The 26964-nt window shown below is 44.7% G+C and overlaps 2 protein-coding genes across 7 annotated transcripts in view; one reads left to right on the plus strand and one right to left on the minus strand.

The window, feature by feature from the left end:
- The window catches only part of PDCD6 (programmed cell death 6), a 266803-nt gene that overhangs the window by 33626 nt on the left and 206213 nt on the right, over nucleotides 1-26964 (minus strand). The gene's annotated exons all lie outside the window — the stretch shown is intronic.
- The window catches only part of COBL (cordon-bleu WH2 repeat protein), a 97653-nt gene continuing 78478 nt past the window's right edge, over nucleotides 7790-26964 (plus strand). For 4 of the 6 annotated variants that reach the window (XM_053362987.1, XM_053362988.1, XM_053362992.1 and 1 more), the window contains exon 1: nucleotides 7790-7862. In XM_053362987.1, coding sequence (XP_053218962.1) covers nucleotides 7807-7862 — 56 coding nt within the window. In that variant the 5' untranslated portion in view covers nucleotides 7790-7806. Of the gene's footprint in view, nucleotides 7863-8371; nucleotides 8485-20737; nucleotides 20846-26964 lie in introns of those variants that run through there. The other 2 variants (XM_053362991.1, XM_053362990.1) reach the window with 2 other exon arrangements.

Consider the following 26964-nt stretch of genomic DNA (forward strand, 5'->3'; position numbering starts at 1 on the left):
CACTGTATTTTAAAAAGCAGTGGCTCCTTCATTTATTGTTAATATCCTACATAAAATTAGCCTTATTGAATTAACCAGCATCTTAAGATTACAATTCTATGCACGTATACCTGGGAGTAAATACCGCTGTACTTAACGAAGACATCTGGATAAGCATACGTAATATTAGATGCAGGGCCAGCCCAATTCATTTTGGCACCTCAGGGAACCACAAAATGGCACTGTGCTCCCTGCCAGGGAAGAAGGGGTGAGTGAAGATCAGCTTCAGGAACGAGGGGGAAATAAAGATCGACTTTGGGATCTGCTGCACCTGTGGCTTCTGCTGTCTGAGGTGGTTGCCCCATTTGTATGTGCCGGCCCTCGTTAGGTGGCACCATGTGCCTACATATTGCTATGGAAGCTGAATTATTTCCATTGAGTGCATTGTATCTGTGTGGCCGGACATTAAGTAGAAATTCTTGTTTGGTGACATTTTTCTACAGCTTGGAAAAATCAACTTGTATAAATCAGCATAGTTCTGTGTAAACCTTGGCTTTACTTGCTGGAAATTTGGGCTGATATCTAGGTGTGACTATACATTCACATGCCTGGTGCTCAGCATTTGAAAAATATGAGTAATCATGAGATCCATGGGATCATTGTCAATACAGTCAAATGAGGAAACTTTAAGGCCACAGGTGTACATTTGTGTTTTGTTGGGTCCTTCAGGTTCTCTATCTGTCACACACACACACACACACACACACACACTGTACATATAAAAGGTACACATTAAGGAGATAGCTTTGTTAAAACTTCCTCCATAGTACTGTATGCTAATGGTCTACATGCAGTTAATTTTTCTATAGGATAACATTCAAACACTATTCCCCTTCCAGCAGTCCAACCAAAGTGGTTCAGTCCAGGAAAAGCTTTAAATTTTATTGATCTATGAACTGGACTTAAACCTCCAGTTCCTTGGAGGTTTTTAGGCCACCTGTCAGATATGATCTACTTGAGATTTCTGCCTTGCAGGGGGTTGGATTAGATTACCCCCTTTCAACGCTACAGTTCTATGATCTTGCTAAAGTAAATGTTGGAAGATCCATGGCTTGATCATCTGAACTATTTTTCTTTGGTTAAAAGCAGATGTGGGGGGTGATTTAGATTGGGGCTGCGGCAGTGGGGAGGGAGAGTTAATCTGAAGCTGCTGTGGAGCAAGGGTGGATAGGTTGAGGGATAGCTCAGTTGGTGGAGTGTGAGACTTTTAATCTCCTCCCTGGGCACCACCAACCCAGGCTATGCCCCTGGCTATGTTTAACATTAAAAAAAAATCTGTTATGAAAGAGCTGATCATGGATCTCCTACGCTTCAACTAGTTTAGCCTAAATGGCCTATAAATTCTGACTTCTAGTGTTAGGAGGAAAACTCAACCAAGCTGATTAAAGAAAGCTGGCCCATGTACATGTTTTTAAAGGAGTAGTGCATCTGTTCCCTTGATTCCAAAGGATATATATAGCATCACTAACTAGACTGAAATAAAAAAATGAACATTTTCTATAGTAGTTTTAAAACTCCTGTTTAAAACTTAGTTTTACAATATTTAAGTTTCAATCTCAAGTATGCTGTGGTTCCGTTCGTGCCCCTGCTTTCATTTTCACTCCCATTCCCATGCCTTCTGCTCCCTCTGTTTTGCAGCCCTTTTAGCACCCTCATTTTCACCTTCACCCCATTTCTGCTCCACTCTCCCCCTTTCCTCAACTCTCCTTTGCACACAGATCACCCCCATTTCCACACCTTCCTTTCTCTCCTATCTTGCAGTGCCCCCTTTGCACACACCCCCATGCTGATATGTTGCTGTGACTTTAAGAGAATAGAAAGTTACCTTGCTCAGATAGAGATGGTTAAGTTCAGCTGATTGATAATGCACCTATATGGGTGTTTGTTTGCTTGTTAGTAAAGTATTCATTCTAAATTACTACATTGAATCTGGCACTTCAGTACCAGAGGTGAAATATGTTGTGGGAAAGTACTATGGAATATGTGAGTGCTTCACATCCTTTTTTCTCTCACCCATGAGGCAACGCTCCCTAATGATGATAGGGTTGGCATACAGGGCTATTCCTGTAGGAAAGAACATCAGATGCCAGCTCCTTCGGGGCTAGTTTGTGTTTTGTTTTGATGATGTGGTTCTCATGGCAGTTGATAATGTGGTAAGCTGCCTTGAGAATTTTGGTAGAAAAACTGGATAGTTCTAAACAAACAAGTAAATGAAATGTGATTATTTTTGTGCATGCAAGCTTCAAACTTCAGTTAACATTCTAATCTTTTGCTGGCGCCTGGTCCTTTAAGGGTGGGCCCACTTTTGGACTTGTGGGAGAAGAAAGATGGGCATTCTCAGTCTCTGGTGAGAGGGAAGGAGCGAGCTGCTGTGCCTTAGGCAGAATGCAGGATGAGGGACAGGGATTTGCATAAAAAGTCCCAGAATGAGGGAAGGAGCTGGGGAGGTCTAGTGGGGCACAGGGAACAGACTGGATGGTAATGATATCTGTTTAACGATAAGCAGGTCAGATGAGTTGTTCAAGAGAGAGTTTTATTAAAGAACTATATGTAACACAGGACTAACCTCTTAAAATAGGTATGGGAGGTGCACTTAAAGGTATAGTCACAGTTACCCTTAAAGTGGACATATAAATAAGCTTCCTCTACAGAGATTGGGGGGCATTGTCCTTGCCTTTCCTCCTAAGACCCACTGAGCATGGCCAGAGAGGGAATACCAGCAGCCTATGTTTGTCTGCCCCCAACTCCCCTGCTCTCAGCCAAGGGAGACAGAGGGTTAAGCCTACCTAGACTTTAAAAACAAGCTGAGAATCATATTCCTCACCTGGTTAAAATCCTAAATGGCAGCCTGAGATGGGAGTCTGAGGTTTAGTATGTGGCTTAGGAAATATTAGTGTCACATTTATTGTTGTTATTACTATTTTACATGTTCTGGCTCTCAGAGGCACACCCATAAATAGTTGTACCTGTTTTGTAATCACATATACATATCTACACGTTCCAAGTAGTATGACACCAGGAAGAGGAATGTTTCTTTGTTATCATAAACTTTCAGAATTTCCATCTTCATGCTTAAAAGCTGTCAGCCATAGCAATACTCCAGGACTGAATCTTATCATAATGAAATTAGATACCATAATGGAATTGCCATAGTATTAAGTTCTTACTTAGTATAATACAGGATTACTCACTTTGTAGGCCCAGAACAAAAGACTGTTTATTTATTAACAGGTTAACACACAGCTGGATAGAAAAATGAAAGTAATTATAACAGCAAGCTAACAAGTCTTAACTCCAACCCATAATAACTGGAGACAGTGTTTAACTCTATTATAACCCATTTCTACACATGGCATTTCATTGCTCCAAGTGTAAACCCTTGGTGATATAAAAGGTTGTATCATAGATTATTTGACATCCATAGAAAATGTACACTTGCAAACACAAAACTGCCTGAGCTTGCTCACTCAGAATGGGATTAAGTTGCGTACGAAGCACTCATTACTTAGACAGGTGTTAAATGACTTGTCCGTTCTGTGAGCTGTCATTCATCTGAAGTGACAGAGATAAGGAATGTATAGCATTTTATAAATTGAGACTAGTCTCGTGTTCTGTTGTACAGTAGCAGCAACAAAAGTATTTGAGTGTGCGACTCAGTTTTAGCACCAATACAACAGAATTTTCTCTGTCAGGGAGAGTAAGCTATTTCATCTGTTCCACGACATAATCAGTAATCTGAGCTGTTATTCTAAGTTTTGGGAAATGCCCTGGTAGCATCTTGTAAGAGGCATTGGGGCACTGCTGCATCCAGGTTTTTCAGTCCCCCCTGTCCCCAGTCACTACTACACATTCCATTACTGGTTCACTGTAGGCCCAGTATTCACCGCTGCACAGTAGGAAAGGGCACATCAAGGAGGAAGAGGAGCAGGGACAGAGAACCCTGTTGCAGTGTGTGTCTTGGCAGATGCCCAAGGAGCTAAACCTGTGGGGTGCCATTTTGTTGTTGCTATTCTTAAACAGTTGGCAGTCCAGAAATCCTTGGGAATGTGCTTCAAAATAACCCAGACACATACTAAGAGATACCAATCTACCTTCTGCCCTCCTCTGTCCTGTGGTCATATCCACCTAGCATAGGTTCAAATTAAAACAAAGGGATGTGCAATTGAGGTATTGAAAGACAGCTGGAGCGAAGGTGAAGAATTCTGTTTTGTTTGCCTGGCATAAAATGCTGCCTGGTTTTAACATGATATTTGCATTGAGGGAAATGATCTGCCTGTAAAAATTTGTTAGATGAGAAACAATGCTCATTCTGTCTAGAATATGCACTCCCCTCAAATGCAGAAAAGCAATGAGAAAAATATGCATGTACAGGAGATTCCCTGTTTATGTGTCGTTTTCTGTTCTGGGGCTCTGTGCACATACTGTATGCGAAATCACATATAATGGGGAGCACCCTAGAGTGCTAGTGGCTCACAAGGAGATGCACCCCAAAGCTTGAAGAGGAGCTCTTCAGGATCCAGGGAGAGTCTCTTTGCGAGCCGGAGGGACAGCAGGGCTTTGTGATGCTGCTCAGCCTCCCCACCTAACAGCTGACGTTTCAGCTGAAAAAGTCCTGCTGCCCCTCTGGCTGGGGAGGGTGTTTATTTCCAGGATCCGGTTCCGGGATCTCGGCACCACGAGTGTGTGCGGTCTTGCACAAATAGAGCATGCACAAATGGGGAGTTACCCGTATAAGAATTCTGTTTGAAGGTGCAGGACGCAGTGTGACTAAATGAAACTATGTAAGAAACATCAGGGCTTAGATCAAAACATTTTAAAAGTAGGGAATACTGGAAATAGACGTACATGTTGCTGAGCCAAAGAGCACTTGTCCCAAGCTTGGATCTTAGAATCCAGAAATTCTCCTTTCATTCCTATTTTATTTATCCTTGCAACCAATAGGTTTGTCATCTGTGTAGTTTGTAAACAACCCAGCTGCAGAAATACAGTTACCACATTGTATAGCATTTTAATGGATGTTATCATTGTCCTATAACTGGTTTTATTGTTATTTTAGTGTGAATACTGTGAACTGCCCTGGAAGCAAATAAATAAACAAATAAAATTTCACGTGCTCCACAATTTAAACCAGTAAGTGTAACATAATACTTTAAGAGAAAGCTATGTGAAACATAGCCTATTGAAAGGCTTGTGATTATGGGGCCAAAAGCAGCTCTGTAGGGAAGGATTTCCACAACCTGAACACTGCTTCTAAACTGTCTCTCATGCCTGCTAACCAAATTGATCTTATAGACAGAGTCTACAAAAACAGCCAAGCAGATCTTTAATGTCTGGATAGGTTCACAATCTGACCTCAAGCCGTAGAAGGACAAAACTAGCACTCAGAATTGAACCTACATTTGTGTTCGTGTAAATATTATATATGAACAAAACCTATCTTAATATAATTAGATTTCCTGTGGGTTGACCAGCTGATCTGGATTTTTTTTAGTTTTGTTATATCAGAAAATCAATAAATATGGTAAAGAATAAGCTTCCATTTTCCACCCATGTCTACGTAGAAGTCAGTCCTATTTAGTCCACTGCTACTTGCTTCCAAGTAAGTGCAGTTAAGGATTGCAGCCTTAGGGCATGCACACCCAGTGTGATAATGGGCATTCAGTGCTAGACGTAGGTGCCTTGTGCAGGTGCTGTACACACATCATCCTCATGTCAGTCTGAAGTGCATTTTGCTGGAATGGCTGTAATCCCTTTTGTGCCAGGAATGCATTTCTCAAGCATTTTCTCTGCATACATAGAGAGCTTTTCAGGTCACTTCCTCCTATTGGGGCAAACCCAGGGCCAGCCCATCCCTGAGGCAAGGTGAGGGGACTGTCTCAGGCAACAGAATCCACTTGGGTAGCAGATCCCAGTGTCAATCTTTGTTTCCCTAGGGCTATGCCACTCTCCCTCACCATGTTCAAATATATAAAAGGATGTCACATAGAGGAGGGAGAAAGGTTGTTTTCTGCTGCTCCAGAGAAGCGGACACGGAGCAATGGATCCAAACTACAAGAACGAAGATTCCACCTAAACATTAGGAAGAACTTCCTGACAGTAAGAGCTGTTCGACAGTGGAATTTGCTGCCAAGGCGTGTGGTGGAGTTTCCTTCTTTGGAGGTCTTTAAGCAGAGGCTTGACAACCATATGTCAGGAGTGCTCTGATGGTGTTTCCTGCTTGGCAGGGGGTTGGACTCGATGGCCCTTGTGGTCTCTTCCAACTCTATGATTCTATGATTCTATGATTCTATGTTTAACTTATCTATGAATGAAATTGGCAAAACAGGAAGTAGTACAATAACTTAGTCACCTCTGGATGCCAATATATTATATCCTCTGTATATCAGTATATTAACATACCAGTTTCTAGCCTGGGAGACAGACAGACAGAGGGAACACACCAGGGAACACTAGTTTTGACGACATGCCCGGCTTTACGGATAGCAGCTGCTGCTTTAGACGGCCTTATCCTGCACAACTGCAAACTGCTATGCGCAAGAGCCCAAGGTCAAAGAAGACCCTTGCCCATTTCCAAAGCTACGCAGTTATGCAGCCTTAGTGTCTGTCATAAGGAAACACCCAGATCTGCTGCCTGCCTGACTTAATTTAACACCACACCGTCGGGCGCAACCTACGCTAATTGCCTTTGTACTCTCCAGGGCGAGTAAAGCTCCCTTTCGAGTCCGGATTATGCAAGCAAAGCGTGTCCTCCCCCCGCTCCGACCCGGTTTGCTTGGGCGCCTTCTGCTGGTGGGCGCGTCCCGGGGGCGGGCTGCTGCCTCCTGCGGGCGCGCCACTTGCTGCCTCGGGCTCGGGCGATTCCTCGGGCCGCCGCTGTTTGTATTTGTCCCGCGCAGTCACATGGAAACGCGCCGCTCGCGCCTCCCCCCGCCGCTCGCCTGAACTTCCAGGCTGGGCCGGCGCAGGCGGGCGGGCGGGCAGGCGGGCGGGCATCGAGGCGCGGCGGCGGCGGCTCTGTCCGGCGGCAGGAGGTGCGGCGGGCAGCCGCGAGGTAAGCAGCTTGGCAGCAATGGCGCTGGCCGGCGCAGCGCAGCTTAGTGTCCTGCGGCTCCAAGCTCCTTTTCCAAATCCCGGGGTCCCCTCCAGGCGCCTGCTCCGCTGACCAGTCTGGCTCGGTGCGCGCTGGTGGAGAAGGTACGGTAAGCCTCCCCGAGCGGACGAGGCGCCAGGCCCGCCTGCCCAGAGCCCCGAGCGGCTGTCAGAAGGCTCGGATTTCGCTCTCCGCTTATGGCTGCGTTTTCCGGGCTAACCACTCGCCGCGCGCGTTTCTTTTGCGCCTTCGCGAGCGAGTTGCGCTTTTGCTCCAGCTCGTTCCACCTTGTGGTTGAAGGCCGAGCCGGTGCGTGCTCGGCCCGGGAAAGAAAATACCTGTTGGGCAGACGCATGCATATTGCATGGCTCTCCGCCCCCGGACGGCGGAGGCGTCGTCAAAGGCTTAAGGTGCCGCGGGACCAAAGCGGGCGGGCGGGCGGGCGCTGCGGGTCCCTGGACGGGCTTTCGCGCGCTGCCCGCCAGCCTGAACTTTCCTCCTTCCCTTTCTCCGCCTCCCCTTTAGGCGCCTTGCTGGAGACGGAGGGCAGCATGTGAGCAGGGAGGGCAGCGCGGGCGTCGAAGAAAGCGGCTCGGCGGAGTCCCTGGCCCTTTTCTTTCACTTGCAACCCCCTCCCTGTAGCCAACAAGCGGCGCCCGAAGGAGGAGGCGCCCCCCATGGAGACGGCGGCGGCGGCGGCGCTGCAGCCGGGGAACTGCAAGCCCCCCAGCGGGTAAGGAGCCGGGCAGCCGCGAGCGGGACTCCTGGGTCGGGGGGCGGCGGAGCAGCTGCCACTTGCGCCTTCTGTTGCGTCAAGGTTGAGCACCGGCCAGGATTTAGCGCCGGCTTCTCCCAGCTGCTGCTTTGCGCGCCGCGGACCCCGAGAGCGCCGTCGGGGGATTCGGCTGCGCCCGCCCCGCCCGCCCGCTTCCCCCATTCAGCTGCCCAGAGCGCGGGGAGGAGCCGAGCCTGGCCGGGAGCAGGGCGGCCGGGTGGGAAAGACGAGCCGCGAAAGGGCAGGCTCCGGGGCGCGGCTGCTTGCCAAGAGGAGGCTCCGGCCGGAGGGGGGAGAGGCCGCTCTGCCAGGGGGATGCCGCGCTGGAAACGGCGGCTCCGCGGAAATGGGAGCGAGGCGGCAAGAGTTTGACTCGCGAGGAGGCGGGCAGGAGGGCGAGGAGCATCCTCTGTGCCGTCGCCACGGAGGGGGAGCAGCCTGGGGGAGGCATTCTGGGGGTCCCTCGGCCAGGGGGTCCCCCGCTGTGGCCGATGCGGGGGGGCTGCAATTGCAAAGAGAGGAGAAAGTCTAAGGTGTGATGTGGGCAATTAGCTGCTCGACACCATTAAGACTCCTAAAGGTATTTTAAATGGCGCAATAAATGTATCGCAGTGGGTTTGGAAAACTGGGTTGTTTTCACATGAAACTGGGCAAGCGAGTTGGGATAATAGCAGAGCTGGCTATATATACCATTAGGCAGAGTGAGGTGGTTGCCTCAGACAGCTGGTTCTGCATGTCATGGAAGGGGCAGCAATTGCTTAATGATTTTAATTAATCATTAGGGTGTTTTAATGCACAAGAAGCAGGGGAGGTGTTTTTTGGATTTCCTCCCTCTGGTGCTAGAAGAATGTGGCTGGATTTGGCTACTTATGTACCTTGATTTGGGGTATGCGATCAAACCAAGGCTCTAGATCAGGGGTCAGCAAACTTTTTCAGCAGGGGGCCGGTCCACTGTCCCTCAGACCTTGTGGGGGGCCGGACTATATTTTTTTTGGGGGGGATGAACGAATTCCTATGCCCCACAAATAACCCAGAGATGCATTTTAAATAAAATGACACATTCTTATGTAAAAACACGCTGATTCCCAGACCGTCCGTGGGCCCAATTTAGAAGGCGATTGGGCTGGATCCGGCCCCGGGCCTTAGTTTGCCTGCCCATGCTCTAGATAACTGGGTGAGAATACATTGTTTGCATATCTGTGGGCCTTAAAGGCTCAGGTTCAGAGGTTCCCACAGTTTGGTTTGCAGCATTATAGGAAAAGTCAGAAGGGAAAAATGTGGTTTGGGTCAGGGTTTGTGAGGTGGATATGTGGTAAAGAAGCCATAGATCCAATTCCTGTCAAATCTCATATATTTAGAAGAGAAACGTGATTTCATAAAGTGGATATTCATCAAGTTGGTGCTTGTTCAGACTAATTAATTGGGAGGAAAGTTGTGTGGCCTTCACCTATTCTGAATCTCTCCACCTTTGCAAAGAAACAGTGGGCACTTAAATCTTGCAGTTTTGTTCATTCTTAGAATTTAAGTGCCTCCCTTGATTCAGAAGGGGTCGCTGCTTCACAATTGCTAGTGTGGGTTCATACCAAAGAAATGTTACTCAGAAGTAAGCTCCCCTGAATTCCATGGGGATTACTCCCTGTACAGGAGTGGAGCCTGAATGGGTTAATCTTAAATGTGTCACACAGGAGTGTTAGCAAGGGACGCCATAAATTTTCAGACCAATGGGGAAAGATTATTCCCCTTTCCTGGCTTATTAACTTGTACACCTTTTTTACAGAATATGGAGTGAGGTGGAGGGATATTAAATAGACTACGACGTGGGAGACCAAGGTTAAAATCAAGCATGAAACTCACTTGGGCCAGTCCTTGTCTCTCGGCTTGTCCTACCTCACAGGGTGGTTATGAGGAAAAGGAAACTAATTGGGGAAAAGGAACTAATGAATGCCACCTTGAGCTCCTTGAAGGAATGGTGGAGTGGATATGAACATTATACCAAAGAATGAGGAATAATAAAAATAAGCCTGCTCCCAGTTTTTAATTGGGGGAGACGGGAGGATTGGAATTATAAGAAAGCTTAACCCAAAAATCAAAGAATCTTTGTGAGACAACCAAGACATTCTGGCCTACAAACACTGGACTTTACATGTAGGTCCTTGGAAAATCCTGTGTGTGGCTGTCTTTTAAGACTAGCTTGCTTGCTTGCTTGGGTGGGCTGTGCAGGCAGTTTACAATTTTTGATCCCAAAATGCATAAAGATTTTGCCCATTGAGTTCTCACCTGAATCCTCTGCATCATCCTACTATTGTAAAAGCATTTAATGTTTGTCGAAGTGTTTTTATCCCCACAACAACCCTGTAAAGTAGATTATAGTGCAACTTTAGCAAAATAACAGTAGTAGTACCTTAAAATAAGAGCATCTGTTATGCCTAAGTCCACTTCATCAGATGTATCATTCCTGGTAATCTATTTTGCTAGCTTCTAAAGCTAGTTTGACAATTGTTTTTATTTCAGCTATGAGCCCTGGCTCACTGGCTACCACTTTGATTGAAATGATACCACAGAGGAGGATTTTTAAATTCAGTCTCCTGATCCTCTGGTGTGTTTATTTTTAAAAATACAAGGAGGCTCTTGCCAATTGGCTTACCAATAAGGAAAATGTGCAGGCAATATTCTACCCAAAGTGTGATGCAGCCTCAGGAGTCTAAACTGTTCACACCCCCAATTCCTCACAACCTGCAACCTCCTCCCATAGGCTTGGTCCAGGGAGGCACAATTAGGAACTATAAGCCTCAGAAATAAATGGCATGAGCATGTGCTGAGTACACCTGCTTCACCAATGAGGATGCTTCACCCACAGATGCCATCCACCATTTCTCTTCCCAAGACTCCTCCTCCATTCACAAAATTAATGTAATAATAATAATAATAATAGTAATAATAATTTTTATTTATATCCCGCCCTCCCCAGCCGAAGCCGGGCTCAGGGCAGCTAACAACAATAAAACAGTACAAAAGTACAACACAAACAACACTCTAAAATCATTCATTATAAAATTAATTAAATTCAAGCCACTGGCCACCATTGGGCCAGAGCTCCGCGAAGATTGCCGAGGGAGGGAGTCAGGCTGTGCCCTGGCCAAAGGCCTGGCGGAACAGCTCTGTCTTGCAGGCCCTGCGGAAAGATGTCAAGTCCCGCAGGGCCCTAGTCTCTTGTGACAGAGTGTTCCACCAGGTCGGAGCCACAGCCGAAAAAGCCCTGGCTCTAGTTCAGGCCAGCCTAACTTCTCTGTGGCCTGGGACCTTCAAGATGTTTTTATTTGAAGACCGTAAGTTTCTCCGTGGGGCATACCCGGAGAGGCGGTCCCGTAGGTACAAGGGTCCTAGGCCGTATAGGGCTTTAAAGGTTAAAACCAGCACCTTAAACCTGATCCTGTACTCCACCGGGAGCTAGTGCAGTTGATATAGCACCGGATGAATGTGATCTCGCAGCGAAGACCCCGTAAGGAGTCTCGCTGCAGCATTCTGCACCCGCTGGAGTTTCTGGGTCAGTCTTAAGGGCAGCCCCACGTAGAGCGAGTTACAATAATCCAGTCTGGAGGTGACCGTCGCGTGGATCACAGTGGCTAGGTCAGGGCGAGAGAGGTAAGGAGCCAACTGCTTAGCTTGGCGGAGATGGAAAAATGCCGCCTTTGTTATAGCTGCGATCTGCGCCTCCATGGAAAAGGAGGTGTCGAAGATTACACCCAAACTCGTTAATGGACGGTGCTGGCACTAACTGCGCCCCCGCAAGAGATGGGAGTTGCCCCCCCCCCAATCCCATATCGTCCCGTCCCAGCCACAGGACCTCTGTCTTCGAAGGATTTAGCTTCAACCGGCTCCCACGTAACCATCCAGCCACAGCTTCCAGACATCTGGTCAGTGTGTCTGGGGCCGAGTCAGGATGGCCATCCATCAACAGATAGAGTTGGGTGTCATCGGCATACTGATGAATGTAGATTATTAAACAAAATAAAATATTGATGCACATTTTGTTTACCATTGTTGTTACTAACAAAGCTGGAGCTATTCAAATTAGCAACCGCACCCTTCTCCTGGCCAGCTATGAAGAATTTGCTTTGAGGCACGACTTGTGAAGAAAAGAGATCTGAGCCATAGCTGCCAACCTTCCCCTTTTTTGCGGGAAATTCCCATATTCCAGCGCCGTTTCCTGCTGCTTCCCGCTGCTATCCCGGGTTGTTAGATACCCCGTAGACTGTCCCCGGGACAGGTGAGGCTGCTGATCCCTAATTTTCGAGGCTGCTGTCCCTTATTTTCAAATCTGAAAGTTGACATCTATGATCTGAGCATTCTCAGGCTGCCTTAGCCCAATACGGTATTGAGAACACTGGTCAGCCCTCATAACAACAGATGGAGTCGGAGCCCCTGCCAGTCACGTGTCTTCTGCCTAGTGACACATGGGAGGGGCCTCTTTGCCATAGCTATATTTTTGGATTAGGATTGGCTGAGTACTGCAGAGACACGAGTGACAGAAACGTTTTCAGACTCCCTCCAATTTCAGCTAGAAGCATAACGTGTATAGGACAGGAAAGTGTGTGGAGGGTGGAATTAACAAATGAGCAGGCAGGGCATTATTGGTTGATTGGATAAGTCGCCACCCAAAGGTGTGGACATGGAAGTCCAAATTTGAACCGAAGCATTCAACTTCAAACGTGCATGAATGTGAGCTGCTGGTTTCAAATTGGAAAACAGTGGTTTTCAAATCAAGTTGGCTATGTGGACAAACCTAGTGACTCCAGAGCAAATCTCCGTACAGTACTTAGCTTTGGGAAAGCTGAGCTTTGGAACTCCTTGCCACAGTGAAATGCTGCGACAAAGAATTTAGCAAATTCCAAAGATGGAGAAAGTGATGTCCATCATTGCCAGCTGATTGCGCCAGATTTACCTGCGTCTACCGCCATTTTGTGGGGGGGGGGAAGGGTGGGATATAAACAAAATGCCAATCCATAGATTTTCTTGACTTAATCTGGATTTTTCCATTCCACAGAATATCAAATACCGGTAAGTTACAATTTATATATCCTTCTGATGTCAGCGGTAGTATTGAAGTTCACCAGCACTTTTTATCACTCTTGTGCAAGTCTTGGGCATATCACAGTCTTTAAAATGTAGACAACACAAATGGAATTGCCTCTCCTGCAAGTACCAGCCTCCATTTTGCCCACTGTGAAACAGGATAACCGAGGCTGATAGCAGCTGCTGTGCAACAGCACAAAAGCAAACGTTAATTTTTTATAGGTGTGCATGCACAGGTACTGAAATAGCTGCATGCAGGACCAGAATGGGGGGAAAATGTTCAGAGGAGGAGTTGAAGGGAAGGACAGAAACTTGCAGCTGATTCATTTTTGTCAGGCTCCATCACTGCTGCGTATGGTAGGCAGCAATATAGCAGTGCATGTTGTGACTGAAGAAACAAGAATGTGTAGATAATCATGTGCCAATTGTGCACACGGAAAATTTTGAACAAGATAGTGCTCCTGTGTGGAAGCACTCTTAGTCCCAGACCTCTTTTGAGAATACGTGTTCTCCCTAGCAGAGAGCGCGTGTTGCGGTGGGGGATACAAGCCACCCCATTGTTGCTGGGCAGATTTGCAAAGGTACCCAGGCAGTGAATTGGTTAATCGGGTCTCTGGGGAGAATTGCTTGTTGCCAATTTTGAAGGAGGGGTCGGAGGTTTTAAATACTGGTCGCCCAACTTTGAGCGTCCTCTTGGCTGCTTGCACCGGATCACCTGCCCACCCTCCCTGTATTGGGGGGGGGGGTTGTTCGCTTGACCTTGCTATGCCTGTCATGGGGTCACCTGCTTTTGGGGCAGGGGCCTGGTAGGAATTTGTCCATTTGGCTGATTGGCTGGTGCCATTTGGTTTTGCCTACTGCGTAGCAAATCGTCACAACTTGTAAGGTTGCGGTTAGGCATTGATTCAAATTGGTTGGTGGAGGGGTAAGTGTCTACCCCTCCAATGGTGGTGCGGAAAGGGAATTCCGTTAAAGGAATCCAGGGGCTTGCAATCCCTTTCGTCCTAGTCTCTGGCATCGGACTTGGGCCGTGCAAGCCACCAGGAGCATGAGGGTGAGAAGTGAGGGACTGATGTCCAGCTTCATTTTCTCCCCAAAACTGTTTCCCTCACTGGCTTTCGCTGGAATCCGGAGGTCAGTTCTGTCCCTGGGGCAAAGACAGATAGTTGGAACCAATGCCTAAGCAACCACTCACTTGGGTGTATTTAAATAAAGTTGTGACCAAAATCGTGCCAAAAACCCAAACCAAAATTGATGTGAAATGTGTGAGTTATTGGGGGATGGCTTGGGGACCTCGACACGCAATATCATGTGACTGCTGATTAGTAAAAAGAGTTTTGAAGATGGCTTCCAGACACTTAGCTATGTAGTCAAAATTCACTTTTAAAGAAATCAATCAAAAGATATACTTTTTAGTGTATTTAAAACTGTAACAGGTGCATAGGCCACCCTCTCTGGTGGGAATACTAAGAGGCGCCACAGATTTTCACGGGGAACTTGTGATCTGTGGTGTGGTCTCGTCTCTTCACTCCCCCCTCAGTCCTAATTGAGCCAGTATTGAATTTCTAATTTTAACATCAGATACTGGTGGGAATTTGCTTCTTTTTACTACTAAATCTAGACAGTGGAAGAAAGAGGAAGACCTTTTGGATTTTTTTACTGGCATGTATCTTGCATTTAAATGATAGTATTTTGATACACAAATTATTGCTTTGTCTTTGAGAATATTGGTCTTTCGAAGAGGCAAGACCTAGACCAAAATAAAATTAAGCATGTTTATTACTCTACATATAATATCACTTGCTCAGGGTCAGCAAACTTTTTCAGCAGGGGGCTGGTCCACTGTCCCTCATACCTTGTGGGGGACCGGACTATATTTTAGGGGGGGAATTAACAAACTCCTATGCCCCACAAATAACCCAGAGATGCATTTTAAATAAAAGCACACATTCTACTCATGTAAAAACACCAGGCAGGCCCCACAAAATAACCCAGAGATGCATTTTAAATAAAAGCACACATTCTACTCATGTAAAAACCCACTGATTCCCGGACCTACTCTGGGCCAGATTTAGAAGGCGATTGGGCCGGATCCAGACCCCCGGCCTTAGTTTGCCTACCCATGCACTTGCTTATTAGACTTGTAAGCAAGATTCAGGGTCCTTTCATTCTGTACTTTCCCACAGAAATGGAATGCAAACTTACGTTTCTAGCTAAATCATTAATAGTATTATCATTTGCTGGCTGTGTAAGATGTCTTGCCTGGTAGATTGAAAACCTTTACATCATGCGTTAGTGCAGATAAATGCTGCTCTCTTGTCAATCTGGTGCCCTACAGATGGGTATTGTAGTCCAAAACAGAGCACCAGTCCCTCCCAGCAGGCTATGCTGGCTGAGGCTGGTGGGAATTGTAGTCCAAAGCTGTTCTAGATTGCTGAAGGCTGTTGTAAAGCATTGCATGGTGCGCTGCAACTGAAATTCGAAGCCAGTCTTTATTTTAAACCAAGTCAGAGACACAGCCATTTGGAATCTTGCCATCTTTGTCAGATGTTTAGAATGTGTGACTTGCTACTGCCAGTTACATAGAGGAGTTAACCTTTAATCATGTATTGTTTGTGCTCACTTTGTTCTAAATCAATCTTGCTGTTTTACAGTATTTATTGGTTTTATTAACTGCGGTTTTCCTGACTTCCTGGTCAGGTAAATGATTTATTCGCTCACCACTTGCATTTATCAGTGCAAAAAAACAAAACAAAGTCAAGGTACTCAGTAAACACAATATAGAAGGCTAAAAAAACTTCAGTGTGAGATACAATTATAAACAATAATGTTAACAAACGGTATAGAGGTTCACATAAATAAGATACATTGAATGTGTATAATTGCACAGATCAGTTTTATCCAGAAGGTGATATCAGATGTGTTCTGAAGTTTATGATTGCAGCAAACACGTTTTGACTTACACAGTCTTCTTCTGTGACATACAAGAATATCATTCCCTTGTGCAAAGTCCCATTGGGGCATCATCTGAATATATGTTTACCAACATTTTTTCATTGAATAAAACTGTGCCTCACCTTACTTGTGAGATGCAACAACTAGGTGCTTTAGTAGATGGAAAACATGCTCTTAGAAAGTGCAGTTTCCAGACCCATCTTAAATGCAAAACATAAATGCAGTAGAACAGACTAAAAATGCTTTCTTAAAAAAACAAATATCAAAAATATTTACTCCTCACCAACTACAGTTTTCCCTCAAATAATATATAGTATATTGCTGCTTTGGCTCCATGTTTAAGGGAAGTCATTCTAATGCTTACAACTGACTACACAAAAGGCGTTTTGGAATCCCACCATGCGGGAATTTGCAATATTACAACTGGGCTTTATTCTGTAAATGCTTAATATTTTACGTACAATTCTATATTAAAGCTCCAAAGCATCACAATCTTCAGAAACTTATGAATAAAATGTACACAATTCAGTATAAACAATTACAAAAAGAATACTCTCTTTAACAACGATGACAAGGAATATAAGTGGAGTTAACAGTAAGGCTTAGATTTTCGTATCCTAAATAATGGACAGCTAATCTATATTTTCATTAAGTCTGATTCATGATAATGCTCCCATGGGTACAGATCACTTCCTTCTTTCTGTTTATACAATTATGTGCATTAGGAAGCTTGCATCGCTTCTACATGCCAAAACTTCATAGACGTATCTCCAGGATGATACTCAAGGAATATCATCCTCTAATAAAGGAAAATCATGGAGATGGATGGGATAGAACATTTCTCCTTAATGTGGCAGATTTTCATTTTGCAGAAAGCTTTTATGTGTCTTGTATCTGCCTTCTAAAATAGTGCATGGTAACATCTGGAATACAGTGGTACCTCAGGTTACATACGCTTCAGGTTACAGACTCCGCTAACCCAGAAATAGTGCTTCAGGCGCAGTGGCAGCAGGAGGCCCCATTAGCTAAAGTGGTGCTTCAGGTTAAGAACAGTTTAAGGTTAAGAACGGACCTCTGGAACGAATTAAGTACTTAACCCGAGGTACCACTGTACTTCCATTGATTCTGCTTCATGTGCGTACCACTTCTGAGTTCCTCATCTGAGAGGAACTATTCTTGTTTTCATGGATTCTGATATTTTGAGAGGATCAAAAGTTGGGCTCTTTTGAGTTCATTTGGATTTACATTGTTTTTTATAGGAACAAACTGAGTTCTAATCCAAAGCAATTTCACGGATTTTGTGTGTGTGGGAAAAACATGCATTCAAATTGGACTAAAAATGTTGTACAGTTCCTGAATACAATCTTTAAAAAAGATAATTATTGCAGAAATCTACATGAAGCGCATACCACATACATATTGTATAACTCTTTTAAAAATGTTTCTAGGTTGTGTGTTTACCGAAGCCAGTGCTGGAGTCTGTTCTGGGGTCTCCTTTGCCTCCTTAGACAGGTACATAGACCTTGGGTCTGGCCACTGACACCTTGAACTTTGTGACACTCTGACTTTCTTTCTGTTAACCTGATTCTGGAGCCTCTTGGTAATGCCACCTCTGATTTTGCTGGGCTCTGGTGACATGACGACATTGTTGTGTTTCAAAGGAGGCGCCTTCCTCTTCCTACCCCATAAGAACTGAATGAGTTGGACATTCTGCAACCTTTTCAGCTCCAGAAGGCTAGACATGCATTATGCGACCAATTCCTTATTATTACTGTTTTTTTAGAAAACTCCATGCTTGGACTATGACTCAGTTATGGGTCTTGGCAATGTACAATATATGTAGGATAAAAATTGCTGTTTATAAATGCACATGTTTGCTGCTACTACTGTTTTTTTAAATAGCTGTTGGATAGTTTTGCAGGGTTTTTGTGGCCCTTGGACAAAGAATTATCAGTGGACCGTCTTTGGTGCAGCCCCTTGATGGTCTAACGTCCTGAAACAAAACATAGGCAAAAGTTTTATTTTCCCCCCTTCCTTTGATTGTGCTGTGCTGCCTTTGTGTTCATGGTGTTTATACTCTTAAAGCTATCCGAATTGAATCACGGAACCTCCCAAACATGCTTCCTAGGAAGCAAGCCTCACACACTGAACATAAAAGGTAAAGGGACCCCTGACCATTAAGTCCAGTCGCGGATGACTCTGGGTTGTGGTGCTCATCTCACTTTACTGGCCGAGGGAGCCGGCGTTTGTCCGCAGATAGTTTTTCCGGCTCATGTGGGCAGCATGACTAAGCCACTTCTGGCACAACAGAACACCGAAACCAGAGCAGTGCACGGAAACGTTGTTTACCTTCTCACTGGAGCGGTACCTATTTATCTACTTGCACTTTGACATGCTTTGGAATTGCTAGGTTGGCAGGAGCAGGGACCGAGCAACAGGAGCTCACCCCGTTGCGGGGATTCGAACCGCCGACCTTCTGATCGGCAAACATAGTGGGACTTAATTCAAGTTCTCTAAGCCAGTGGCCAACTGCACTGGCTCCCGGTGGAATACAGGATCAGGTTTAAGGTGCTGGTTTTAACCTTTAAAGCCCTATACGGCCTAGGACCCTCGTACCTACGGGACCGCCTCTCCTGGTATGTCCCACAGAGAAACTTACGGTCTTCAAATAAAAACATCTTGAAGGTCCCAGGCCACAGAGAAGTTAGGCTGGCCTCAACTAGAGCCAGGGCTTTTTCGGCTGTGGCTCCGACTTGGTGCAACACTCTGTCACAAGAGACTAGGGCCCTGCGGGACTTGACATCTTTCCGCAGGGCCTGCAAGACAGAGCTGTTCCGCCAGGCCTTTGGCCAGGGCACAGCCTGACTCCCTCTCTCGGCAATCTTCGCGGAGCTCTGGCCCAATGGTGGCCAGTGGCTTGAATTTAATTAATTTTATAATGAATGATTTTAGAGTGTTGTTTGTGTTGTACTTTTGTATTGTTTTATTGTTGTTAGCCGCCCTGAGCCCAGCTTCGGCCGGGGAGGGCGGGATATAAATAAAATTTATTATTTATTATTATTATTATTAATTCTGAGTAAACATATAGAGAATTGCATGGCACAGATCTGAGAAAGTAGATAAGAAATTACAAGTTGTAGTTTAGATATTTTTAACAAGCACTGCTTTGTTTGCCTGGTACTCATAGGTTTTCATCATTTCTGTAAAACTAGAACCTGAGATCCTTCTGTGGAATTGAAGCGCAGCAGAAGATAACTGACTTTTCCACACAACACATCATATGGTTTTGGCCACTGGCTTAGAGAACTTTAAAATATCAATTGGCTAAATATAATTTGATAGACATATTTCATCCTGCTGGTTCAGAGGCTGTCTACCCTGAATATGCTGAAGGAGGGGAGACAAGCAACCGAAAAAGGGTTATTGGCCTCAAACTGTGCTTGTTCATTTCCTGAAGCACCTGGCTGGACAAGATGGATCTTTGGAGGGATCCAGCACAATAGCTCTTCTATTCAAAGGGATTCCCACCCCCTTTAAAGACAACATTGTTTATTTCTGGTTTGTTGACTGCTTGGCTCTCTGCTCTGTTCTATTTGCAAAAGGAGATGCTATTGTCAGGGCTGGTGTTGGGAGCAGGCCAGCAATAACTTATAAGGTGTCTGTGAAGTTAACTCTTTATTCAAAGAAACAAAACAGCTCAGTCCTCATGAGCACAACAGCTATTCCCAGTAGACCTTGCCCCAACGAGGCAGTTGAAGGTCCCTGCTTTTCCACAGCTCTCCAAGTCTCCCCCTTCCCAAGCAGTTGGAGACACTGGCCCCTTGTCCAGCTCTGCCCTGCCCTCCATACCTCTGCTTGGGCGTGGGGAGCTGGTCATATTAGGAGGGAGAGACTCCCTGGCTTCTTCAGCATATCTCATCATCTGTTGCCCCCCCCCCCTCGCCAGCCTCTGCTTCTGCCTCTTCTTCTGGACTGTTCTCTGCTCCAGCCTCTTCCAGCTCTCTAAACCCTGTTGCTTCTTCAGCTTAGCACAGGGGTCAGCAAACTTTTTCAGCAGGGGGCCGGTCCACTGTCCCTCAGACCTTTTGGGGGGCCAGACTATATTTTTTTTTGGGGGGGGGGAAATGAACGAATTTCTATGCCCCAGGAATAATCCAGAGATGCATTTTGTAAAAGCACACATTCTACTCATGTAAAAACACCAGGCAGGCCCCACAAATAACCCGGAGGTGCATTTTAAATAAAAGGACACATTCTACTCATGTTAAAACATGCAGGGTGGATTTAGAAGGCGATTGGGCCGGATCCGACCCCCGGTCTTAGTTTGCCTACCCATGGCTTACGATACCTCCTCCCTGTCTGCTGTCCCTCTGACCACTCATTGTCGTCCCACCACCAATTGCTGGGCTCTGAGTCTTCTTCCCTTGGGGGTTCCTTTCGGCGTTCCCTAGCAGGTGCCTCTCAGCACTCCTCAGCATCCAGCCAGTCCATGACAGCTGTTTACTGCTTATAAATCATTCCTCATCATTTCTCTCTCTCACTCACACCAGCCATCCCTACTGTGCTCCACAGAAGAGGCAGCTGGCCCCTTCAAGGTTTTGTTTTATTCTTATTTTATTGCCGGGGGAGCAAAGAAAGCATGCCCTCAGTTGTTTTCGTTGGTGCAAAACGGTGGTAGTGCCAAATCATGAGGCATTACATTACCCTATTAAGAGAGGGACGCCTGATCATATGTTCTCCCCCCCACCCCAAAGCACAAAATTAGGCAGCGCCACACCCACTGCTGTCTCTCTTCCTTAGTAGCACTGCTGTGGACATTTGTGCCTGCTATCAAGTTACCCAGTGCGCAATGCATGGGAAGCACGCATGACCAGAGCACAGAGCAACTGAGCGACTCCGAATCGAAAGCCCAGGTATTGTGCTACCCACCCAGAGCATCTAAGGCAGTGAGGAGGGGGGCCGGGTGCAGGAGTGCCTGGCGCATAAGGGTCCGTCTCAGGCCAGTGCGCGGCCCCTTGGATCATGATTTGTTTGACTGCTGCCACCAGCCTGTACTTGGGACAGATAGTACAAATCCTGTTTTGAAACGCTCTGAGTCGTAAGTACTGCTGGGTTTTGCCTTCCCAACAATCAAGTAAACTTCATCCAGTTCAGTCTCTGTTTATTAAGAAATGTTCTCAAGTTAGCTGTGGTGGTTTTCAAAAAGCATTGTCATTCCTTGTCCTCCAATAGTTGACGGCTGAGTTTTTAGAAATAGAAATTATTGAGCTGTGCCGTACTAATAGAGGGTAAAGGTAAAGGTACCCCTGACAGTTAAGTCCAGTCGCAGACGACTCTGGGGTTGCGGCACTCATCTTGCTTTACTGGCCGAGGGAGCTGACGTTTGTCCACAGACAGCTTATGGGTCATGTGGCCGGCATGACTAAGCCGCTTCTGGCGAACCAGAGCAGTGCACAGAAACATCGTTTACCTTCCTGCTGGAGTGGTACCTATTTATCTACTTGCACTTTGATGTGCTTTCGATCTGCTAGGTTGGCAGGAGCAGGGACTGAGCAACGGGAGCTCACCTCTTCACAGGGATTGTTTATATCTGGCTCTGCCTTAAAAATCCACCCATTGTATATAATGTTTGAATAGGGGACTGTATCCCAATGTGCTCATGCCCAATCCATGTGATTGTTGCTCCCTGATTTTGAGGGGAGGCATCTATGAGGATCACATAAACAGAATTTTATCTTCTGTCATGTGCCTAGCCACATGTCATCTGGAGATATAAAAGTGGTCAGATAATTGGACATTATGGCAAATACCAATACCGTCTCCAGGATTATGGGGCCATTTCACACAACACTCGTTTTCTGAGGCTTATGCTTCAATGGTTTGGTGACTTTTATACGAGACTACTGTAATGCAGTCCACCTGGGGCTGCCTTTGAAAATAGTGTAGAAATGTCAGCGCAGAGTGCAGCAGCCTACCTGCTAATAGGTGCAGAAGCCGGTTTGATTTGGGATCCAGGTGCTGGTTTGTACTTTTTAAAGAAAACAACAACCACCACCATAGGTTGCTTGGGTCCTGTTTATTTCAGGAAATATGTACCCTACTGGCATGTGAGATGCCAGAATTAAGCCATGCTCCATCTTGGGCGTCGGCTGGATTGTGGCCAGCCAGAATAGGCTTTCTCAGGAGCAGTTCTGATGTTCTGGAACACCATTTATCATAATGTTTTTGATGTTAGTTTAAACTTGTTAAACCATTGCGAAATTGCCTATAAGTAATACTAAGAGCAATTGCCTACATGACAGTGATTTTCATGTAGAAAATTCATAATTTGTTCTCAGAATCCTACAACATTTTGGGGTTTTGTGTCAGATGTATAGAGGTTCATGTGGAAACACCTCCTTGAAAGTATAAAGGTTTGAAAACCAGTGCTGTAAATTGTAAGTTCTGTATTTTGGAATAGAGTTCACTAGCATACAGTAAGCAGGTTGGTTGCAATTTTATCAGAATGTGCTTTTATTCAGAATAGAAATACTGTGTTAGGATCATTTAGTAAGACTGTTTAAGCTCAGATTGCAGCAGAACCTTGCACTATGTATAGCACCAGGCTGGATGTGTGCTATGGTACTTGGATAGTTGTACATCTTTTATGAGTTTATATTTAAACAGAAAATCACAAGCTACTTCATTCAGCATCCTGGGCTTCTCTGGATTAAATTTCTTTGACTTGTTTGATGTTGAAATTAAAGTAGTCAGGAAGTGCTGTGTCTTTGAGAGTGAATGAATGAATCCTTTTTCCTCGATAGAAGAAAAGCAGTCAGTGACGGAATAATGGCTTGCGTTATTCTGATGTGTTTGCTTTTTAAGAGTGTGCTTTCTCCTAATTATAAAGTTATTGTATTTTTGTGCTTGCGCACGGTACAATAATGAAATGCTAAAGAAATGACTGGAAGTACTGGTTGTTTAATTTAGAATGTTCAAAGGTACGGATTTTCTAAGAAGCCGTATCAGCATTTGCTGTAGTGCTTTTTAGCAAATGTTTCCCTTGCTGCAAAAATGTGTAATATTTTGCCTCGAGCTGTTAGTTAAATGAGCGAAACTTCATACAGTGAGCTGCTAATTATACATGGTAATTATTATTTTGTTGTGACGCTTCCTTATCTCAGAAACGGCATGCCATTTGAGACCTAATAATTTTAGTTCTCTCTGAAAGTCCAACATCTGCATCATATTCACATTATGCAGGATTGCATTTGTCCATAGATGCTGACAGTACTGGTTTGAGTGCATTGCATTTTAGGATCTGAATACATGCAACTGATGAAGGTTGGGTCACTGCTGCCATCTTTGATCATTCTAATCTCCTTCTACTGTTGGAGGGGGCAGTCATTCCCCACACTCAGCTCAAAATAGGCAATTGGTGGCAGTGAAACTCACCATCTGTTTAGTTGGTGTGTGCACATTTGAATGCCCAGACCCAGGTGCTAGTTCTTAATTCACACACAACAGCCTTTTGCACAGGAACCTGATTTTGAGGATAATGCATGGCAACTTGTTTTAAGTAATCCCATCCAAAGCTTGGACCAGTGAAAAAGGACACATACCACACCCCAATTTATCACTAAATGCCACATATAAAAAACCTATATTTCTTTAAAGGAAAATACAAATTCTGATTATATTTCTTTTTTTTTTATAATTAATTTTTATTCAAATTTCCAATAACCAATCCAATTACAATTTAACATCCAATTTAACTTATACATCTTATAGACTTCCGTCAGCCTATCTGACAATTTCCATATTTTTCACAACTTTTCACATTCCTTAAATTTATGTTGCACTTTAACAATCCTTATTTTATCTTTTCATTTAAGCGACATTCCTTACTGTTCTCTTCACAAAGCTTCCTGAAATCCAACAAGCGTTATTTCCTGATCACACACAGTTTTGATATACTCTGTAAATTTGTTCCAGTCCTCGGTGAATCTCTGATCGCGTTGGTCTCGAATTTTACATGTTAATTTGTCCATTTCTGCGTATTCCATCAATTTCATTCTCCATTCCTCCCTCGTTGGCATTTCTTCCTGTTTCCATTTTTGGGCCATCAAATTTCTGGCAGCTGCAACTGCATATCTAAATAACTTCACATCTTTCTTTTCAACATCGTTACCTAATATGCCTAGTAACAATGCTTCTGGTTTCTTTACAAAAGTATATCTCAACATTTTTTTCATCTCGTTATAAATCATTTCCCAAAAGCTTTTCACTTTCTTACATTCCCACCACATGTGATAAAATGTTCCTTCTTTCTCTTGACATTTCCAACATTTATTACTAACTTTAAACATCTTTCCTAGTTTCACTGGGGTTATATACCATCTATATAGCATTTTCATCACATTTTCTTTTATCGTAGTACATGCGGTGAATTTCATTCCCTCTTTCCATAACCTTATCCAATCCTCAAATTGTATATTATAACCAAAATCTTTAGCCCATTGAATCATTACCGTTTTAACTTCCTCATCCTTTGTGTGCCATTCGAGTAATAGTTTATACATTTTTGACAATACTTTTACATCACTATTCAAAATTTCTTGCTGAAACCTTGATTTTTTTCCTGAATAACCTTTCTCCCGCATCTCTTTTTTAAACATTGCATTCAATTGAAAATAATGCAGCCAATCATACACCTTTTCTTTAACCTCTTCATATGGTTTCAAATTCCATTTATCACCTTCTTTAATTATTAAATTTTCATATGTGATCCAATCTCCTGTCATATTGACTTTTTTCGTACTCATTATCTCCAGTGGGGATAACCACATTGGCGTTTTCGGCTCTAATAGGTTTTTGTACCTATTCCATACTTCAATTAACGTTCCTCTAAAAATATGACTTTCAAAACCTTTATGCATTCTGTTTTTATCACACCATAGATAAGCGTGCCACCCAAATCTGTTGTCATATCCCTCTAAATCCAACAATTCCGTGTTCTCCAATTTTATCCATTCTTTCAACCAGCAAAGACACGAAGCCTCATAATATAACTTCAAATTCTGATTATATTTCAATGGAAGGCCTAGTTTGTATATAATTGGAAGCTAAACAAATTACAGTTGACCTGGAACTAGCAAGCACCCTCAGGCACACTGATCCCCTCTCTTAGTTATGTTGGGAGGACACAAACCAGAATACTAGCTTAGCATTTTGTGCAAACTAATGCTCATAGTTCGGTTCCCGCCAAGCAAACAATTATAACAATCCAAGATTCTGTAAAGTGCAGAGTACCTACAAAAAATGTGTATGGGGTCTAATTGACTTCATAGTTCTTTAAGCCTTGAAAATATTGTACCATCTACATACAAATAACACAATTACAACAGTTACATAAGTATTACAGCCATGAGTTGTAAATTCCCCATAATGGCTGCTTACCTGGTCCAGGGTGGGCGGCGGTTGAGATCCGTCGCTGTGGCTCTGCTACTCTCCGGAGCAGTGCCATCATGCTTGCAGCTGTTGGCTTCCTCCTGGGCCGCCGTGGAACATCTTGGGTTCCTGCCTGACCCGATTTGGAAATTTGCCCATTCTGTGGCAGCCTGGGCGTGGGGCTTCGGGAGCAGACCTGAGGGCAGCAGTCTTCACTCAGGTCCGTTCCCTGTCCATAGGAGGTGGCCGGCGCTCTTGCACAGTTGGAGAGAGTCATCTAGTCCAACGCTCATAACTTACAATTTAGCAGCCCAAAGTTGAGTTACCTGTGTGCCCTTTCACCCTTATTAACAGTTGTAATACAACAGTGTCCTGTGCCACCAGTTAAAAACTGACCTATTTTTCTCACTGATTACTTTGCCCTGTAATACACCATGAAGACTACTATTTTATATATACTTGAGGTTGTCTCAGTGAGCTTAGTGAGTATTGTTGTTGTTGTTGTTTAGTCGTTTAGTTGTGTCCAACTCTTTGTGACCCCCTGGAGCAGAGCACGCCAGGCACTCCTGTCTTCCACTGCCTCCCGCAGTTTAGTCATACTCATGTTGGTAGCTTTGAGAACACTATCCAACCATCTCGTCCTCTGTCGTCCCCTTCTCCTTGTGCCCTCCATCTTTCCCAACATCAGGGTCTTTTCCAGGGAGTCTTCTCTTCTCATGAGGTGGCCAAAGTATTGGAGCCTCAGCTTCAGGATGTGTCCTTCCAGTGAGCACTCAGGGCTGATTTCCTTAAGAATGGATACGTTTGATCTTCTTGCAGTCCATGGGACTCTCAAGAGTCTCCTCCAGCGCCATAATTCAAAAGCATCAATTCTTCGGCGATCACCCTTCTTTATGGTCCAGCTCTCACTTCCATACATCACTACATCACTACATTACTATACGGACCTTTGTTGGCAAGGTGATGTCTCTACTTTTTAGGATGCTGTCTAGGTTTGTCATTGCTTTTCTTAGTGAGTATTACTGATATATAAACATGCTTCAGGTACACTGAGGGGGAAAAGTATTTGATTCCCTTCTAAATTTGCCCGTTTGCCCTCTGACAAAGAAATGACCAGTCCATAATTTTAATGGTAGGTTTATTGTAGCTGTGAGAGACAGAATAACAACAGGAAAACCCCCAGAAACCCAGAAGACAAAAGTCAGAGATTGATGTGATTTATAATGAGTAATGGCGTTTCCGTGCGCTGCTCTGGTTCGCCAAACTGGCAAATTTAGCAGGGGATCAAATACTTTCCTCCCTCACTGTAGGCTTGTCAATGTTCTTAGCAGCCTGAGATTCAGAAATCCATTAGGGCAAGCTTCCCTTGGTCTGGGAGGTTTATTCATTTAATTTCAGAATGCTAGGCAGCAGCTAGAGCTTAAGTACAAAATGTGAAGGCCAACAAAATTCCTGGAACTTTCATGTTGGTTGTGGGTGGGCTCTGGGTTGCTTAGTGGGAGAAAGCCACAGTCAACCTATCTTGAGTTCATTTCTAAATAATATTTTTCCTATGCAACTATTGGGTGGATGATTTACAGACAGTGAGATGCAAATGAATGTT

The sequence above is a fragment of the Podarcis raffonei genome, chromosome 13 (assembly GCF_027172205.1).
Source record: "Podarcis raffonei isolate rPodRaf1 chromosome 13, rPodRaf1.pri, whole genome shotgun sequence".
Lineage (NCBI taxonomy): Eukaryota > Metazoa > Chordata > Lepidosauria > Squamata > Lacertidae > Podarcis > Podarcis raffonei.